The sequence below is a fragment of the Monodelphis domestica genome, chromosome 3, assembly GCF_027887165.1.
Source record: "Monodelphis domestica isolate mMonDom1 chromosome 3, mMonDom1.pri, whole genome shotgun sequence".
NCBI classification, from domain to species: Eukaryota; Metazoa; Chordata; class Mammalia; order Didelphimorphia; family Didelphidae; genus Monodelphis; species Monodelphis domestica.
In genome coordinates, this window is record NC_077229.1 from 125,497,827 (window position 1) to 125,517,778 (window position 19,952).

The 19,952-nt window shown below is 38.2% G+C and overlaps 1 protein-coding gene across 1 annotated transcript in view; it reads left to right on the forward strand.

Moving 5' to 3' along the window:
- Positions 1 to 19,952, forward strand: part of HHLA1 (HHLA1 neighbor of OC90) — a 74,868-nt gene that overhangs the window by 8,669 nt on the left and 46,247 nt on the right. The window contains exons 3-8 of the mRNA XM_056821021.1: positions 24 to 104; positions 4,507 to 4,590; positions 4,698 to 4,781; positions 11,292 to 11,375; positions 13,403 to 13,459; positions 13,590 to 13,676. Of these exons, the coding sequence (XP_056676999.1) occupies positions 24 to 104; positions 4,507 to 4,590; positions 4,698 to 4,781; positions 11,292 to 11,375; positions 13,403 to 13,459; positions 13,590 to 13,676 (477 nt within the window). The remainder of the gene's footprint in view (positions 1 to 23; positions 105 to 4,506; positions 4,591 to 4,697; positions 4,782 to 11,291; positions 11,376 to 13,402; positions 13,460 to 13,589; positions 13,677 to 19,952) is intronic.

Here is a 19,952-nt window from a genome sequence, read left to right on the forward strand (position 1 = left end):
ATCTGTGCTTAATTCTTTTTCAGAGCTGCCTGCAAGGACAGTTGATCTGTCAACAGTTAACCTTACAGAGTTAGTGAATGGGATGCTGACCAAGGCCTTGAAAGGTAACAAAAGGAGTCTAGTCCTAATTCTGTCTCTTGAATTTCTGAGTGAACCTAGAAATGACATCAGACCTTTCTTTAATTCAGCTCCTTTATCTATAAAATGACAACCTTAAAATCCATTCCACCAGAGCTTTTATCAGACTCAAAAGAAATAGTTCTGCCACAAAAAGGGAAATTGAAATGCATTCCAAGTATGATATAAATGGCAGATTTTTATTACAGTGCAGATTATCTTGATAATGAAGAAAGGGCAACATAGAATAGTGGGCAGGTATACAGCCCTGGAGCTAGGAAGACAAAGGGTTCAAGTCCCATACTAATTATGTCACCCTGGAAAAGTGGAGCAGGTACCTCTCTATTAAGTTAGAGAAAAATAACTGCTTCACATTAAAGTCTCCAAAAATAATGAAATTATTACAACTTTGCAGCTCCAAAAATCTGGTATTAACTTTTATTAAGAGTACCTAGGTATAATGGATAGAGTTCTGGGCCTGGAGTCAGGAAGACTCATCTGTCTAAGCTCAAATCTGGCCTCAGACACTTACTCATTCTGTGACCCTGCTCAAGTCACTCAACCCTGTTTGCCTCAATTTCCTCATCTGTAAAATTGGTTGGAGAAGTTGGAGTTGGAGAAGGAAACAGCAGCCACTCCAGTAGCTTTGCTAAGAAAACCTCAAATGAGGTCATGAAGAGTTGAGCATGACTGAAAATGACTGAACATCTTTTTATTTATTTATCTTTTAAAAACCCATACCTTCCATCTTACAATCAATACTGGGTATTGGTTCTAAGGCAGAAGTGCAGTAAGGGCTAAGCAATTGAGAGGGAGGGGGAGCTGGGTTGCTCAGTGGATTGAAAGTCAGGCCCAGAGATAAGAGGTCCTGGATTCAAATTTGTACTCAGACACTTCCTAGCTAGGTGACCCACTTAACCCTCATTGCCTAGCCCTTAGCACGCTTCTGCCTTGGAACCAATATATGGTATTGATTCCAAGATGGAAGGTAAGAGTTTAAAAAACAACATAATGGGAAGGGGGCAGTTAGATGGCTCAGAGTATTGAAAGCTATACCCAGACATAGGAAGTCCTGGGTTCAAATTTGGCTATGGACACTTCCTAGTTGACCCTGAGCTTCACTCACTTGACTGAAGCCCAAACCACATTGCCTAGCCATTACTGCTCTTCTGCCTTAAAACCAATACATAGTGTTGATTATTAGACAGAAGGTAATGGTTCAAAAACATAATGGAGGCAAGAGGAGGACAAGACTGTGAAACCTGAGTCACAAACATGAAAATAACCTGTTACTTGATTAGAAAGTTCCTGGAGATAACATGAAGATCCTGATGACAAACAGTAATGAAAAGAGTGATAGGTTGGAATCAGAGTAGCTGGATTTAAATATCAGTTACACTACAAACAACCTATGTATCTTTGATGAAGTTACGCCCCCTCTGTGGGTCTCAGTTCCCTCATCTATAAAAATAAAGACATTAGACGATCATTCAGCTCTCTTCCCATTCTGGCATTCTATGACCCTCTCGCAAACTCTAGAAGTAGAAACTTCTAAATAATCATCAAAATTATCGTTTTCCCATTCAAAGAGAGATTCAGACAATCTATATACACAATCCACCTACCTGATGGGGTTGGTACCTCCTGGCTGTTTCCCAGCATCCCTTTGTTTTTTTCACATCTTAAAAAAGATACATGAATATGTGGCTATTGTTGCTTTCCTTATGAAAGTTTGTATTCACTCCTCCTGCCAATGCTATTACTTCCATTTTGGAAAATTCTCATCATCTGGGAAAGAGTTGTTATTTATCATCCCTCATAAGTCAAGAGTTCTGCCTTACGCTTTCATTTTAAATGTCACCAACGTACAATTAGTGATGAGCTGCACTGGTTAATAGCAAAAGATTTACCTGCTTAACATTTGAATTAGGAAGTTATTTTTCAGTCATGTCTGAGTCTTCATGATCCCATTTGGAGTTTTCTTGGCAAAGTTACTGAAGTTCTTTGCCATTTCCTTCTCTGACTCATTTTTCAGGTGAGGAAACTGAAGCAAACAGGGTTGTGTGTTGCCCAGGGTCATAAAACTATGAAGTATCTGAGGCTGGATTTTAATTTGTATTATCCTGACTAGACTTGATGCCTTCTGCCTCTGAGGTTCTATGATAGAGCACCAGATCTGGAGTCCAGAAGCCCTAAATTCAAATCTGGTCCAAGATACCCCCTAGCTGTGTGTCACTGGGCAAGTCACTTAATTGCTATTTTTCTCAGTTTCCTCAACTGTAAAATGGAGATCATCATAGCACGTACCTCCCAGGCTGTTGTGAGGAACAGGGAGATAATATTTGCAAAGTGTTTAGCATGGTACTTGGCACGTAGTAGGTATAATATTAATGTTAGCTTTTATTGTTATATTTTGTTTGTACACTTCATATGATCCTCATCACATTCTGCCTTGTACTATAGTTATTTGTTTTGATTATTTTACATCCTCTTACAAAGAAGTCTATTTCTTAAGGCCAGGACATATTCCTTATTCACATGTGTATGCCCCTCGCACATAGTGCTAGTCGGAGTATACCAGTAAATGTTTAAGTTTAATTTGCATTATTGACATTTTCTCCATCACTTATTTGAGCTAGCCTGAGGCATTAAGCACCACTTCCTAGTGGGCAGGAATCTGTTGAAAACATAACTGAGAATAATGAAATTAAAAAATAATAATTTTAAAATAATAAATAATAAAAATACAATAAAATGCAAATATTATTAATATGTAGTTTTCTCAGTTAATATGCCACAACAAGGATCCTTATTTAAGTTTTGGTGGCAACATGACACCTTCGTTCGAGAAAATAAGCAAAATAATAAATCAAGTCCTGATTTGTAATATTTGCCAATTTCTGATCTATAAAAATGCTTACACTGAATAGTTAACATTTACTCTTGGCTACTTTGATTTGATTTGTCTCTAGCACATCCTTGCTTATATGCAGTAGGAAACCAATAAATATTTATTGAATTCAATACATTATTGATTGAATGGTAACAATATTTAAACTCCATTAAACATAGCTTTGGGATAGAGATGAGACCTGTGATCTCATTGGTATGGAGAAATCCCATGTGGGAAAGTTCCCTCTTCTAAAGTAGTTTGAAACTTACAGAATTGCCTAGGATACTAAGTTACTTGCCTAGAGACAGTTACCCAGGTAGTATGTGTCCATGGTCCAGCAGGACCAAAACCTACTTCTTCCTGGCTCTGAAGTCAACTTTCTATCTACTATGAGATGCTCCCTCTCTTAAACAAAATTTAGCCCATCCTTGAGGTTTTGAAGTAACATTAGAACATTATGCCATTATTATCTATACTAATTATAAATAAGCAAAGAAAATGTTAGTTTATAAGACATTCCAGTTAATAAAGAATTCTAATTACTAGACAACTTACATGTTGAAGAATTTGCTCTATTTTCTTTGTTTATTCAGTGAATCCCACCTAGTCCTGGGCATCCCAATCACCTACGCCATTTATTTGACAAATATTAACTGGATCTCTGGGCAAGGCCAGGATAAAAAGATTCAGTCCTGGACGGTAAAGAGTATATATTCTTGGCTACTCTTCATGTCCATCCATATCTCTATCTCAGTTCTCCTCTATTTTTTTTATTCTTATTTGACTTTTGGGGTTGGTATATTTTACTTTATCCTTCCATGAGTACTAATGAGGTCATGTTTGTAATGTGCTTACCAGAGTGCTTAGTTCATGGTAAACACTTAACAAATTATTGTTTCCAAATCTTCCTAGCTGTGTGACCCTAGGCAAGTCACTTAACCCCAATTGCCTAGTCCTTAACACTCTTCTGCCTTGGAACCAATACACAGTAAGGTAAGGGTTTAAAATAAATAAATAAAAATAAATGTTTGCTTCCTCCTCTTTCCCATAGGATTTCCCCCCTTAGTCTTATCCCTCCTAGTATTCACTACAGTGCTCAAAATACTGGAGGCTCAGTAAAAAATATTGGGGGGTCAATTTTGCCCACATTGTCATTCAAAGATATTGGACTTCTATAATATGGAAGCTGAGAGAGGAGGAAGGAAAAAGTCCATGATGAAATATCTAAAGAAGTAATATCCTAGAGCAAAATGGTGCCTGAACCTAGGCATTAGCCCCCGGTTCCACTATTACTCAAGAAAGCATTTAACATCAGACAAATTGTTTAAACTCTATGAACCTCAATTTCCTAATATTTAAAATGAAAAGGGGTCATTAAGTGGATCAATAAATTCCCTGGCTCTAACATACAATATTATAAGGTCTCTTCAAGTATTAAAGATTCTATGACTCCTAAATGCTATTGAATGGTTTTTTGTATTGTTTTTCCCCAGGAGACAGCAAAAAATTCTTCTCCTTGCTGAGCATAACTTCTCACAGCTCATTTGCCTTCCACAAGTTCTCAGTGGTGATTTATAACAGTAGGTACCATCACATTTACTTTGCTTTCTGGGTAGCAAAGTCAAGCTTGTGGTAAGACTAGGTTACTTTATCACATTTACAATGTGTTAATTTTCTTTCTTCACAGTTTCTAACCTGAAAATTATGGACCCCACCAAGTTCCCTACACGATACTGCTACTGTTTAAACAATCGGACCAATGATCTTTCAGGTGGGTGTAGTTATCAGCAAGGATTCAAACCATCTTAACATCAAATACTGTGCTTGATTGACATTTTTCTTTTCCATCTGCATTATCAAAGTTAGAATCCTATTAATTTCTATTTTTATTAATTAAGAATTAATTACTATTTTTCATGCTTCATGTTTATCGTTTTACATGTTTGCATGTTCATGATTCTTCTTTTTTTCTCTATGAACTTTATGGGTCTATTGTGGAATCCTTCCTGCATAGTCCCCACTTTCTAGGCAAGCAGAAACTCTAATTCTCTTATACCATTGATCTCTCCAATAACCATTTCCTTATAATGATTTTTCATCCAAGAATCTAAAATTAGTTAGAAAACTCTTGTTGTCTTAGAGATTTGTAAGACATAGTTCTGGTCCAGTTAAAGGCTATAGAAACTATAGAAAATCAATAAAAAATTCAATTCAACAAATATTTGGGCAAGCCAAGAGACAGCATGAAATAGCAGAGAGAAGAATGTGTTTGGAATCAGGAAGAGATGGGTGCAAACTCTGTCTCTGACCAAAGTTGCTAAGTAGCCACAGGTAAATCATGTGCCCTAGGTAACTCTTTAAAAAGTATAAGGTACAAGCAAGTTGATAATCTGCATTATCAGAGAGCTTGTAGATCAAGACTTCCACATGTAGGTGAAATAATACATTCAGAACAACAACAAAAGTACTATGCTAGGTGTTGGTGTTATGTAAATGAAACATGTCATAGCCCTCAGCCATCGGGGGCTTACAGAATTCTGGCGAGAAAAGTACTAAGGATTCTATAAAGCGGGAGTATAGGATCATAGATTTAAGACTAGACGGCACTTTAGAGGTTATGGAATTCATAATTCTGATTTTACAGATGAGGAAACTGAGGCCCAGAGTTCCTTGCTCAAGGTCACAAAGATGATATGAAGAAGTGGAATTGGAATGCATAGTGTGAATTAGAGGCAATGACAAGATCCAAACAAAATCTCCTAGGGACATTTGGGAGAGGACACTACACTTTCACCTGGGGGACATCAGAGAAAGCTTCTTGGATAAGGTGGCAACTTAATGGACAGTAAAGAAAGAAAAAGATTTTCCCAAGTAGGAATGTAGAGAAGGTGGGTTCTAGAGCCAAGGAGTAGCCTGTGTGGATGCATAGTTCTAGAAAGGATGAAGCAGACTTCCTACCCTGGAAGCTGTCTTTGCCACCATGATTTAGTGGTCTTATCACACTGGAAGCTTCTTCTGACCCTTCTTTGGTTGGTTATTTCTTCCTGGAATTATCACCACTTCCAACCAGCCTTTTCATACAGGAACATCCCTCTGCTCTTGCTGGACCTTTTTCTTACGGGTCATTTCCTCCCAGAACCTCTATTTTAAGGAATGATCTCTCAAGCCAGACATGTTCATGCTTTCCATTCCTCTTTGGATCCTGCCTCTGACTCTCTGGGCTTCTTTCCTCACCATTCAAGTAAATTGCCTCCCTTCCACCCTCTTTTTATTGTGTTATTTTATCCTCTTAGAATATAGGATCTTGGAAGAGAGGAAATGTCTCTTTTTTGATTTCTATTTGTTTCACCAGCCCTTTGAACGGTATCTGCTCAATAGGACATGCTTAATTATTATCATCATTATTGAAGATCCTAATAAATTTTTGGAGTAGTAAGTTGGAGAAATGTGAAAAGAAAGGAGATGGTAGTTAGAATTTCAGGGTACTAGAGCAGGTTGAATAATTATGAATGATGGTCAGATCAAGGCTTTGGCTAATCCATGACTGAATGAAATAATAATATATTTATATATCATCAAAAATTGGCAAAATACCTTATATACATTATACCTGTTGATCCTAACAACAATTTTATGCTGTAGGTGCTATTATTATCCCTATTACTTTAGGGAGGGCAGGTAGGTAATACAGTAGATAAAGTGCTGGCCCTGGAGGCATGAAGACTCATCTTTCAGATTTTAAATCTGGGTTCAGTCATTTACTAGTTGTGTGATCCTGGAAAGTCACTTAACCCCGCTTTCCTCAGTTTCCTCATCTATCAAATGAGTTGAAGAAGGAAATGGAAAATCAGTCCAGTATCTTTGCCAAGAAAACCCCAAATGGAGTCAAGGAGAGTTGGACACAGCTGTAACCACAACAGCTCTAGAGCTGAGGACACTCAAGATGACAGAAGTGACTTGCCCTCCTGGATCAGAGAGACCATAAAGGCTTGAGGCATCATTCAAGTTCAAATTTCTTTAGAGGCTGTGGGAACAGTGAGGTTAATGAACTGGGATGTTCAAGGGGACACTGACAAATATAAGGGCAAATATGAAGAAAGCTGTGAGCCATGTACTGAACTCCTGGAGAAAAGAGGACAGACTGTGACCAAGATGGCTTTCTGAACAGAAGCAGTCAGCCCAGCTCCCTCACATTCACTCCAGCAAAATCCTAAAAATAGCACCAGACAGGAAAAAAAAAAGGATCAATAAACCTAATGAGAAACTACAGTAAATTACTTATTCTACTCTTGAAACACACAAAGTCAGCAAGAAGTCCTTGGGCAACAGGAAAGGGGACTTGTCAGAAAATCCAGGACTAAGTTCTTTTCTGTTTAATTTTAATTCTAATGCCTTTTTCTCTGTTGATTATTTTTTGTTTACCTTTATATATAGCTTGTTTATGCATATTCGTTTGCATATGATCTCCTACATTAGACTGTGAACTCGCTGAGAAGAGGAACTGTCTTTTAGCATCTCCAACACTTCAAACAATGCTCGGCACATAGTAGGCTCTTAATAAATTTTTGTTAACTCATTCACTGAATTAAGATGATAACCACTTAGCCTAATAAGAGATGGACCAGGGACATAGAGCATCAAGGCCTATATTTGGAGGAAGCAAGAGCAAAGGCTCCAACAAGATGGTAATCAGAAACCAACATTACAAACTATAGAAATGTCTAGGATGGGTAACAATCAGTACTGTCATGGCAGCACTTAGATCCAGATAGCCCAAGTCTTGGGACCTAGTCTGTAGTATTCTCTCCTGAGACATCATAGACAACTTTGAAGATTTAGCATTCTGAATCTCAATGACCAAAAAAAAACCCTGCAACCTACCACTGCTCTTAGTGTGGACATGCCTTAGGAAGTGGAGATCAGGATTCCAGGTGACCCAGCTCAGTTTCAAGCAGTATAGAGCAACCTACCCAAAAGCATTGCAAGGATCAGAGCCTAGACCTAGCACAGTTCAAGAACTAAGGCTGGAGATATGAGTAAATAGAAGAGACGATGATGAAGGAATTTTAATAGATCCAAAGATAATAAAAACTTCAACCTAAAGAGAATATCACTATAGGAAATGTAAGAAGAAATCAAAATGGACAATTAATTTCCCACAAGGACTATATGAATACTTAGTAGATATATTGAAATATTTTAAAAATTAATTTCATTTAAAAGGAAAATATTATTAAAATAAGATAAGATGCCCAGTGGAAGAACTGAAAGGAGAATAAGCTGCTTAGAATAGAGAGTGGTAAACCTTACCCAAATAATAGATGCCCTGAAAAACTAAAGTCAGCCAAATAGAAATCAATAACTCCATAAAACAGCAAGAAATATTAGAAAAAAACAAAATTTAAAAGATTTAAAGTATATGCTATTAAAAAAGAAACTGTCTTGGTAAATTAGATTATTCTAATCCTGAAAACTAGGATTAAAAAGCCAGGGGAAACTGGTCAAAGGAACTGATTCCATCTGAAAGAGACAAAGGAGAATTGAGCACCAAATTACATTAGACACACACACACACACACACACACACACACACACACACACACTCACAAACACAGAGAATTTTAGTACAGAAATATATTAAACTCAATAGAGAAAAAAGCAGGAATCAGGAAAAAGGAGTTGAGGCAAGATAATGGTGGGGGGGGGGACAATAACAAGCAAATAAGTTTCCTAATCCTGAAGAAGGAATTAAAAGGAAAAGAGTAATAAAATTAATAAAAAATAAAAATGAAAAAGAACTGGAAACTAAGGAGGTTGCCACCAATTTGGAAATGTTGAACAAATTGTGTTATGTAAATGTAATGGAATATGATTGCACCTGAAGATATCACGAAGGAGATGATTTCAAAGAATCTTAGAAAATATGGAAGGATATAAAATTAAATTAGCAGAACCAGGAAGCTAATTATACAGTGACAACAAGGTTGTAAAATGAAACAAAACAGAACAAAACAAAAAACTTTGAAAGACTTCAGAACTAATCAAAGCAATGATGCTTTGGGTCGCTGGAATATAGGATCACTATGATAAGTCAATAAAGACTTGATGTACAAGGTGCAGAAAGGAAACATTTTTAGACATGACAATGGTATGAATGTTTTTTCTTGATTATGTATATTGGTTTCAAGAGTAGGTACCCATGTCTATCTTTTAAACTCTTACTTCTACATTAGAATCAATACTTTGTATTGGTTCCAAGGCAGAAGGGTGGTAAAGAATAGGCAAGTGGGGTTAAATGACTTGACCAGAGTCACACAGCTAAGAAGTTTCTAAATTGAGATTTGAACCCAGGACCTCCTGTCTCTATGCCTGGCTCTCAATCCACTGAGTCACCTAGCTGCCCCAAGTTCTTTGTTTTCAAATGGGAGGGTAGATTTGGGGAAGAGAGGTAGTGATGATGATGTAAAAAAAAAAGAGGATCGTAATTCTTTTTTTAAAAATACACAAAAGATAAAGAAGTTCAGAAGAACACAAGCAAGACAGTTTTAAAAGTAATCTAATGAATGAATTACATACATTACAGTTTTCAAGCAAATTATTCATATATTCACAGATTTCATTTTTAACATATAATCCTCTTTTTGTATTCTACTTTACGTGAAGAAATACAGTTATCTCTTCTGTTTTGGGGGGTTATGGGTATGTTACCTCCTCAGGTAAAATAGGAGTAAAAAGTTTTGGCTTTCTCTTTATATAAGAGAAGAACTTTGATTATTTTTATTTTTATTTTATGGGTGTTTATAGTATCTTATTGTAAATTTTCAGTTAAGAATGCACTTCTGAGTTTCTAAAATTTTTTCTGAGTCATCTGCTGGCCTTCACCTGTCCTCTGTGGCTTCTGCAAAACTCTCCAAAAATTCCTGTCTAATTTCTAATGCCAACCTCCTATACTGTGATGGGGAAAGTCACGATGTGAAAAGAATAATTGTATTGATCTTAATGTTTTTTGGGGTCATAATAAAAACATTTGAATTTTAAAAAGAAAAAAGTAAAAGGATGAAGACTGACCTGCAAGTCAGAAAATAACAGTAGTGATAATAATACTTAGTGTCATAGTTAGCAGTCCTAGTGCTAAGAAGCAAGTATCACAACAACAGATGAAGAAGAAATAGGGCAGCTAGGTGATGCAGTGGAGCCTAGAATCAGTAAGACCTGAATTCAAATGTGGCCTTAGCCATGTCAGCTGTGTGACCTTGAATGAGTCACTTAACCCTGTGAACCTCAGTTCCTTGCCTATAAAATGAGCTGGAGAAGGAAATGGCAAATGGCTCCAGAATCTTTGCCAAGAAAACTCTAAATGGAGTCATGAAGAGTTGGACATGACCAAAAATGACTGAACAACGAAAGGGGAAGAAAAAGAGAAGACAAAGACTATGGAGCCAACAGGCAACTCCAGGAGAGCCTTCCAAAATGGGAGGACAAAGAACACCTGGGGGACAAAATTCCACACCTTGGCCAGCAGGAGGCAGCTTACAGCCTTCATTTGTACTCTACCACAGGGAGATTCCATGCAAAGGCTTGAGTTAGTTTTAATCCTGCAGGAGATGCAATGTCTAAGGAATCTAGCAGGGACTTACAATGTAGCTGACAACCCCAGAAGGTATGGGGACATGGATGAGGAAGGCAGGAAGAAATTCGAGAAAAGAGAAATAGAACATTGGCTCTTCCCTCACCATGGGATGTGGTACCCTCTAATAATAGAGAAGACTTTAAAAAACTAGCTGGCAATTAGTGAAGGAAGGGATGGTGGTGGTCCTTGGGCCTGGATGAGAGAGAAAAAAGGAAAAAAGGGTCCTGTCATGTGGGCAGGGGTTTCTGACACCTGGTCAGTGGCAGATCTCCAATATGGGAAGGAAATCCTTCCAAATGTCAGTTGTGGTAGAGGAAAGTCCTGACCATCTCACTCCAGTTACAGGTCTAAAAATGTGTATACCATTCTTCTCATAAGGTTGTTTTTAGAATAAAATGAAATCTTGGTAAATCACAAAGCACTGAAATGTCAGTCATTGTATCCAAGACTAGAAGCTGTGAGAGACTCCTCCATTCCACTCAGAGTCTAAAAGAAGGCTGTATAACAGTGGGGTGGTAAGGGAACCATTCTAACTAGAACAAAGGAGAAATTTGGGGGGAAGTGAGAAAAGGGGTTGTGCTGAAAATAATTTGGTTTTTTCTCATGTGCTTATGAATCAGGATTATTAACCTGCTCCATTCCATCTTCTAGATTTTACAGCTCTCCTGGTGGACATCATTGGGAACTCCACTAGCTACCTCACGGAGATTTTCAAATCCACCTCCATTCTCTCAGGTTGGTCAGCCATGAAAGTGCCAGGCTGACTGGGGGTTCAGCACCTCTCTGTGTACATACAAGTGAGCCACACTGCACACTCCTCTTCTCCTGTTTTCTTTGCATTCTGCAAGGCAAGTTCTGAAGAGAACAAAGAAACCTCTTCATGGTCCATAAGTGAAGGGTATCTTGGGATTAGAGGCTCATGGAATCATAGCATCATAATCTAGGGCTATCAAGGCCTTCATGGGTCCTTTTAGGCCAATCTGCTCATTTGGGGAATGAGGAAACTGAGGCACATAGATATTAAGTGACTTGTCCAGCACCACCCAGGTGGCAGAGGCAGGACTTGAATCCAAATGTTCTTGTTTAAACACTATATCATGTTGCCTCTCTTGAGTCCCCATACTAATCTCTATTATTATCTTTACCTATAATACATATAAATAACATTATATAAGTTATAGGTATATGTATATGCTGCATAAATGCATATTTTTGTGTATATTTCTATACATGTCTATTTATATATAAACCATGATATAGATAGCAGGGCTGGGTTATGAGTTACTAGTCCATTAAGGTCTAGATCTGGAAACACAAGAACATTTGCAATCATTGATGCTTGCTGAGCCTGCTTCCTGGACATTTATCTATCTATCCCCTGTTACACAGACAGCTGAGTAGTAACCCAGGAAGGCAGGTAGCAGGAGAGAAGATCACTCTTCCAGTTAATGCTAAAAGACCCTTGAAAATTAAATAGCAGATATGATTATAAAAACTCAGTAGCTTCATTCAACCAGATGGCATAATGGATAGACCACTGTCCATGGAGTCAGAAGAACTGAGTTCAAATTCAGCCTTATAAACTTAGTAGTTGTGTGACTCTGGGCAAGCCACTTAACCCTGTCTGCCTCAGTCTCCTCATTTGTAAAATGAGCTGGAGAAGGAAATGGCAAACCACTCCAGTATTTGTGCCAAAAAAAAAAAAATCCCAAATTGGATCACAAAGAGTCAGACCCAACTTAACGACAATAACAAGATTCATTCTGAGCCACACAATAAAATCAGTCTTATAACTGGTTTTGGAATGAGGAAAAATGGCTCTGAGTTGTCTTTTATAATGTTTATTAATTGTATGATCAGTAATGTGTCTGGTGTTCTGGTAAGTGGATTAAAAGACAGGCAGGTTGACAGGGCAGATAGGCAGACAGAGAGTCAGGCAGACAGATAGACAGGCAAGAAGATAGGCAATCTTCAATTTCCTCAACTGCAAAAGAAGCCTAATTCATCCTTCCCTATGGCCTCATGGAATTATTATTAGGGAAATGTGATCAGAAGTCTGTCCTCTGTAACATAGTAACATAGTAACATAATGCTGTATTATGATTTAAAGATCAGTTTGGTTTCTCATTTTACAAAGTATACTGCAAAGATAACCATTAGGTTTAGAGATGTGAGGGGCTCCAGATCTCCTTCTCTCTTGAATAACAAATCACCAAGCGATTAACTGATTATCAAAAAGAGTACTTTAATCAATTCCAGGCAACTGGGTTGTCAAGAATTTGACAGGAAACAAATAAGCTATTATATGCAGAGCATTATAGATTTAGAGTAAGTGAGACAAGTCCTCAAAGGTCATTCAGCCACAGTGCCTCATTTTTACAGATAAGGAAACTGAGGCACACAGAGGCAACATGATTTGCCCAAGGTCACGGAGCAGCCAGTAAGCTTCAAAGTCAAAATTTTAAATCACAACTTTTGACAACAAGCTACTTCTCTTTCCACTCTACCATAATGTACTTATAAACGACTATCTAGACCTGTCCAGGGAGGCTTGTCCCTCGGAATTCATATCAGGGGTTTCATTATGTCCAGTTGTCAACATCATTTGCCATGGAGCAGCCTTTCTTCTGAAGGCACTTTGGGATTATGTTGTTGGAGTACATGTCCCTCATCATCTAGGTCTGGGAATTTTCATTTATGCAGAGCGATTGTGACATGGATGCAATTACCAAGCTGTCAGTGTGTATTCATTTGTCTTTCAGTGAGTCAGAGCACTGAGTCTGATTGCATCTACATCTGTGTGATGACTGGGAAAACAGGTGAGACAGCTGAGCCTTTCTTAGATACCAGAGTCCAAATGTACTCTGGTTGGAGGAATCTTTGGGAGCTGGGGGGTAGGGAATTTGGTCTTTCAAATTTTCTTATTCTTTTCTTTTTCTTTTTAAGTAGGAAGAAATCTTTCCGACTTCTGGGAAATGGTGGAGAAGTCTCCTGTTATTAACTACACATTTACCAGTAACGTGTCTGGTGTTCTGGGTAAGTGGCAGGCAACAGATAGACAGACAAACAAGCAGGAAGGACAGATAGACAGGCAGGAAGAAATTGGCAATCTTCAAAGAAAGCCACCATTCTGGCTGGGAGTCTATACTTATCCCAAGGGAGCTGAACTAAACTAGAACATCTCTTGGACCTTTTCTGCTTCTGAATTCCAAGCTACTCCCCCCAGAAACAGACTCATGCCATTTCTGCTACTTAAAATGGCCTCCTTCCTCTCTATAAAATCTTGGCCATCCTTCAAAGCCCATCTCAAATGTCACTCTTTTGTGTATGCCACAGTGAAAAGCCTCCCTGATTTACATAGAATAGAGAAAGAGTCTTGAGTTCAAGTTGTGATACTCCCACTTGATACTTTGGTGATTTTTGCAAGGCCACCTAAACTCTCTGGGTCTCAATATCTTTAGCTGAAAAATGAAGGGGAAACACTGGATAGCATCTAAAATCCCTTACAACAGTAAATCTGTGGTCTTAGGAAATCTTCCATAATCCTCTTTGCTGGAAGTAACCTCTTTCTCATCTGATCCAGCAATTTAAACTCAGTTTTTACCATTATCTCATTTTTATTCTATTTGCCTCAGTGTATGTCCTATCATCATCCCTACTAGACTGTAGATACCTTGAGATGAAGGACCTTGCCTTACCCTAGAGCCTACTTAACAAATAATAAGGAACTTAAAAAATGCAGAATGAATGAGAAATAGTGTTTATCTTTTTTCTTTGCATTATCTCAGTCTGCATTATAATAAAGAAGGACCTCAAATATAATATTCAAAAACTAGAAAAATCAATGATTTTTGTTTGCCTGGGGAACTACGAGTAGGAGATATATATCTCTACCCACCTAAGCCATAGTATCTAAGTTCTGGGGAGTAGCCTAAGACATATAATAATAATAGCCAGCACTAATATACTTCTTACTATATTCCAGGTGCTTTAAAATTACTGTCTCATTTGATCATCACAACAACTTGAGAATTGAATGCTACTATTTACCACCTTTTACATGTGAGGAAACTGAGACAAATAGAAGTTAGGTGTCTTGCTCAGGGTTACACAGCTAACAAGTGTCTAAGTCAGATTGGAACTCGGGGGGACTCCAAGCCATGTGTTCTATCCATCGTGTCTTATCCCTTCCCAAATAAATAGTCATAGAAATTAAGCTAATTTGGCCAAAGTTACTCAACTAGTAGATATGAGAGTCCAGTTGGAATTTCAAAATTCATTCTCTTCACTTTAAGCCGAATGATCTATTCACTAGCCCATGTCACCTTTATTACTACAAAAGTAATCAGATAAAGGACTTGACCCTGGCAAGTTTATGTTCCAGTAGGCATGATAAGATCTATGGACGTGGTTTAGTGTGGTGGACAGGAAGCTGCTTTTGCAACCAGAGGTCCTGAGAGTACATGCTGCCTCTGAGATGTAGTGCCTGTGTGACTTTGGACAGGTCATTTAGTTGTCCTATGCCTCAGTTTCCCCATCTAGAAAATGAGGGTATTGGTCTACATGGCTCCTGAGGTGGCTCTGGATCTTTATAAATCAGCCTGTAGAAAGAAACAGCTTAAGGGGGAGGTGCTACATTAAAAAGTTGTACTTGAACCATAACACACGTGTAAGACAAGTCTTAGATCAGCTCCATCTCATGGTGACGTGTCCTGCTTCTGCAGACAATTAAACATGTCCTGTGTGCCAAGAACAAGCAGAAGAGTGTGGCCGAGGTACAATATGTTGGGGAAAGTCCTGGATTTAGGCTGGGGGGACCAAGGTTTGGAAGCTGTCTCTCCTTCTTGTGGGACCTTCCTGTGGGCAAGTTATCTAACGGGTTTAAGAAGGCTGGGAGAGATGACAGCGAAGGTCCCTTCCAGTTCTAAACGTATTGGCCATGTAGTCCAATACCCTCATTTTCTAGATGGGGAAACTGAGGCATAGGGCAATTAAATGACCTGTCCAAAGTCACACAGGCACTACATCTCAGAGGCAGCATGTGCTCTCAGGACCTCTGGTTGCAAAAGCAGCTTCCTTTCCACCACACTAAACCACATCCATAGATCTTATCATGCGTATTTAGAACATAAATTTGCCAGGGTCAAGTCCTTTATCTGATTACTTTTGTAGTAATAAAGGTAACATGGGCTAGTGAATAGATCATTGGGCTTAAAGTAAAGAGAATGAATTTTGAAATTCCAACTGGACTCTCATATCTATTAGTTGAGTAACTTTGGCCAAATTAGCTTAATTTCTATGACTATTTTCTAGTGATTTCTAACTATCCTCCCGGCTCTGAAACCAGCTGGTGTACACGGGGTGTCCCAAAAGTCTTGGTGCAGTCTTGCACATCAAAGCTTTAACCCACACAACGGTTTTGGGGATGCCGGGTATAGAAATGCATATAAAGCTATATAAAATAACACAACAGTCCAAGAAGCCCAATTTTAAAAAGACAAACAAAATAGTCTTGATTTCACTTACGTAATACCACCTAAACAATATCTACCTTTTGCTCTTTTCCACCAACATATTCTTCTGTCAATTTCCATGGAATCCCGGGAATCAGGGAAGGGAGCTCAGAGGGCTATTTTATATGGAGTAGGCGCAGGCGCCATCTGGCGGTAGAAATAATCATGACATCCTTTCCATATCAGGAAGAATTACAGGAGTTTATAAATCTAGTGCAATGGACTCTGTTTAGAGAGGAAACTGAGGCTAAAGAAGGGTAAGCATTGAGCTCAAGGGTCACACAGGTAGTTAGTATCAGGGTGAGATTTGAACCTAAGTAAGTGGCTTGTTTAAGGTCACACACCTTGTTCGGGGCAAATCCATTACCCAGAGTAGCTAACTGGGATGGATTTTCCTTTCCAGATGTTCGGCAATAGGGAGATTTCTCTTTTTAAGCGAAGAATGTGGAGGGGGAAAAAAGCATTGGATTTAGCTAAATTCTAACCATTCAATAGCTCACATCTCAAGGGACTGTTAAAGCTGACAAAGTAATTATGAGCTACCACAAATATCATAATCCCCATTCTCCAGATGAGGGACTAAGGCTCAGTCACACAGCCACGAGGTTTCAAAGCCAGGACTTGGACCCAAGAGTTCATTCTCCAGGACTATGTATATCACGCTATAATGCTTTTAAGTTTGACCCAAAACTCCATCATTATTGTCATGCCGGTGATATGTTGTTGTTTTTAACATTTGTCTGGAAACTGAAATTAGCATCTCAAATCATGGAAATCATCGTCCAACTTCTAGGTCTGTATCCCAAAGAGATTTTAAAAAGGGGGAAAGGACCTACTTTGTGCAAAAATATGTAGAGCAGCTCTTTTTGTGGCGGCAAAGAACTAGAAATTGAGGGGATGCCCATCAAACGGGGAATGACTGAACAAATTGTGCTATAGGATTGTGATATAATACTATTGTGCTATAGGAAATGATGAACAGGATGATTTACGAAGAAGCTAGAAAGACCTACATGAACTGATGTAGAGTGAAATAAGCAGAGGCAGGAGAACTTTGTACACCATAACAGCAATATTGTATGATGACCAGCTGTGAAAGACTTAGTTACTCTCAGCAGTACAGTGATCCAAGGCAATTCTGAAGGACTTATGACAAAGAATGCTATTCACCTCCAGAGACAGAATTGTTGGAGGCAAAATATAGATCAAAGCTTATTATTTTTCACTTTATTTTATTAGTGTTTTTAATTTTGAGGTTTGGGTATTATTAGTATTCTCTTACAACAGTAAACAATATGGAAATATGTTTTGTACATTTTTGCATATTTCCCAGAAAAAAAGAAATTTCTTCCTGATGTAAAAAAAAATATCTTCTATAATTGGAATCTCTCCTTAGAAAAGGGAATAAGCATTTATAATAGATTATTTTGTGCCAGGAGCTATTTCTTTCTACAAATTTTATCTCATTTGAGACATTACTCTGATATCACTGTTCCATTTTATGACTGAGGAAACTGAGGCAAATGAAGATTAAGTGACTTAGCCACAATCACACATCCAGTAAGCTAGATTCAAACTCAGCTCTATCTGATTTAAGACTCAGCACTCTAGGGAGCAGCTGGGTAGCTGGGTAGCTCAGTGAATTGAGGACCAGGGCTAGAGATGGAAGGTTCTAGGTTCAAATCTGGCCTCAGACACTTCCCAGCTGTGTGACCCTGGGCAAGTCACTTGACCCTCATTGCCTAACCCTTACCACTCTTCTGGGTAAAGGTTTAAAAAAAAAAAGACTTAGCACTCTATCTACCATTCCAAGTTACTTTAAGACCATAGGCAGATTTATAGAATGATATACCAGCCGTGAGAATAGCATCCTGTAAACTGACTCTCAGAGTCTCTCTCTTTTTAGACATATCTTTTTTTTCAGATTATATGTCAATAAAATTATCATCATTTTCTGATATTTTGTGATCCATGTTTTCTTCCTTCCACCTTTTTCCCTTTCCCAAGATGGTGGGTAATATGATATAAGATGTATATGTGTTATCATGCAATAGATATTTCTATGATCATTGTGTTGTGAAAGAAAACATGAAAACACTAGAGAAAAATTCAGAGGAAATAAAGTGAAGACTGATGTTTCAATCTTCATTTAGACTCCAACGGTTCCTTCTCTATGGTGGAAGATAGCCCCAAAAGTTTCTTTAAGAACCCCTAAGCTCTATCACCTTTGCAAGTGATACCTCATTGTTTTGCAGCTTAGTTCTCAAAGGATGAGAGATTCAAGTGATACCACCCAAAGCTGTTCAGAAAGTCAGAAGAGTAAGACCAGAGAGAATCAAATCTCCTGCATTAACCTTGGGCTTCATGGGCAAATCCCACAACCTTGCCCATCAGTTAGTCAAAAGAAGCATCATGGTGTTGTAGAAAGAACATTAGATCTGGAATCGGATGACTTGACTTACTCTGTTCCATATCATCTGTATGAATAAGGCACTCCCACTTTCTTCCTGGTCTGTAAAATGGGAAGTTGGCCTTGGTGATCTCTAAGCTGTCTTCCAACTCTAAAAGCCTATGAATACGTCATAATTTAGTGCTTAGAGGATACCTAGGCATTCTGAAAGTTCTTGGAAGCATCTGTTCAGCTGGATTCTCTCATAGATTGTGAAACCCTTGGGGGCAGATCTTTTGCTTTTCTCTTTTTTTTCCCCAGGATCTTTCCAGTTCTTGATCTCTCTCTGAGGAAGGAGTGAGGAAGAGGGAAGTTGGGGTGGGGATATTGGGGGAGACATGCTTCTCTTCTTGGGTACTTCCTGCTATCTTCAGCTCACTTAGCACAGTGCATGGCACATACTAGGTTCTTGAGAAATGCAAGTTGATGGGCTGACAAAAGCTGGGTTGTTGGATTTAACTTTGTGAAGCAATATGAGTTTGTTTTCCCTTTATGCTAATAATTTTTAATTGAACTTGAAGCTCAACTAAAAAATAAATGTTAAAATAAAATAGAATAGAATTGAGATCTAGAAATTACTTTAGAGATTATAGTTCAACTATCTCATTTTACAGATGTGTAACTGAGACTTACTTGGGAAAAGAAAATGACTTATCCAAGGTCATACTAAGAGTAAATGGCAAAACTTTGAGTAGAATCAAGTTCTCTGGACCACCATCACCAAGACCCAGTGTTGCTTGTATCGGTCAGCCTGAGCCCCGGCAAGGAAGATTTCTTTTTAGTTTAAATGACCTTGGCATATATTAAGGGCATTTTAAAAGTTGAAAACCACAGAGTTTTGCTCTTTTTACACATGATGGGATAGAGGCTCAGGTGAATTGGCTCAAGATCAAATACCAAAGTCAAATTTGAACCCAGATCCCCTGATTCTAAAACCAGCATTCTTTTTTAAAAAATCTTTTTTTCAAAGCTTTACCTTCTGTCTTAGAATTAATACTGTGTACTGACTCCAAGACGGAAGAGTAGTAAGAGCTAGGCAATGGGGATTGCCCAGAGTCACATAGCTAAGATGTGTCTGAGTCTAAATTTGAACCCAGGACCTCCTGTCTCCTGGCATGGCTCTCAATCCACTGAGCAACCCAGCTGCCACTAAGTATTCTTTTTAATATATTCTTTTTTAATATATATAATATATAGATTCTCTCCGCTAGTGCCTTAAGGGATGTGCTGGAGTCAACTTGAATGAGCCAATTTTTAAAATTTTCAGTGAAAGTACTTACATCATTGAAATCAGTAAACATTAAAAATCAGGACTTGATTTGATTTTTTTTAATTGCCTAGACTTAAGAA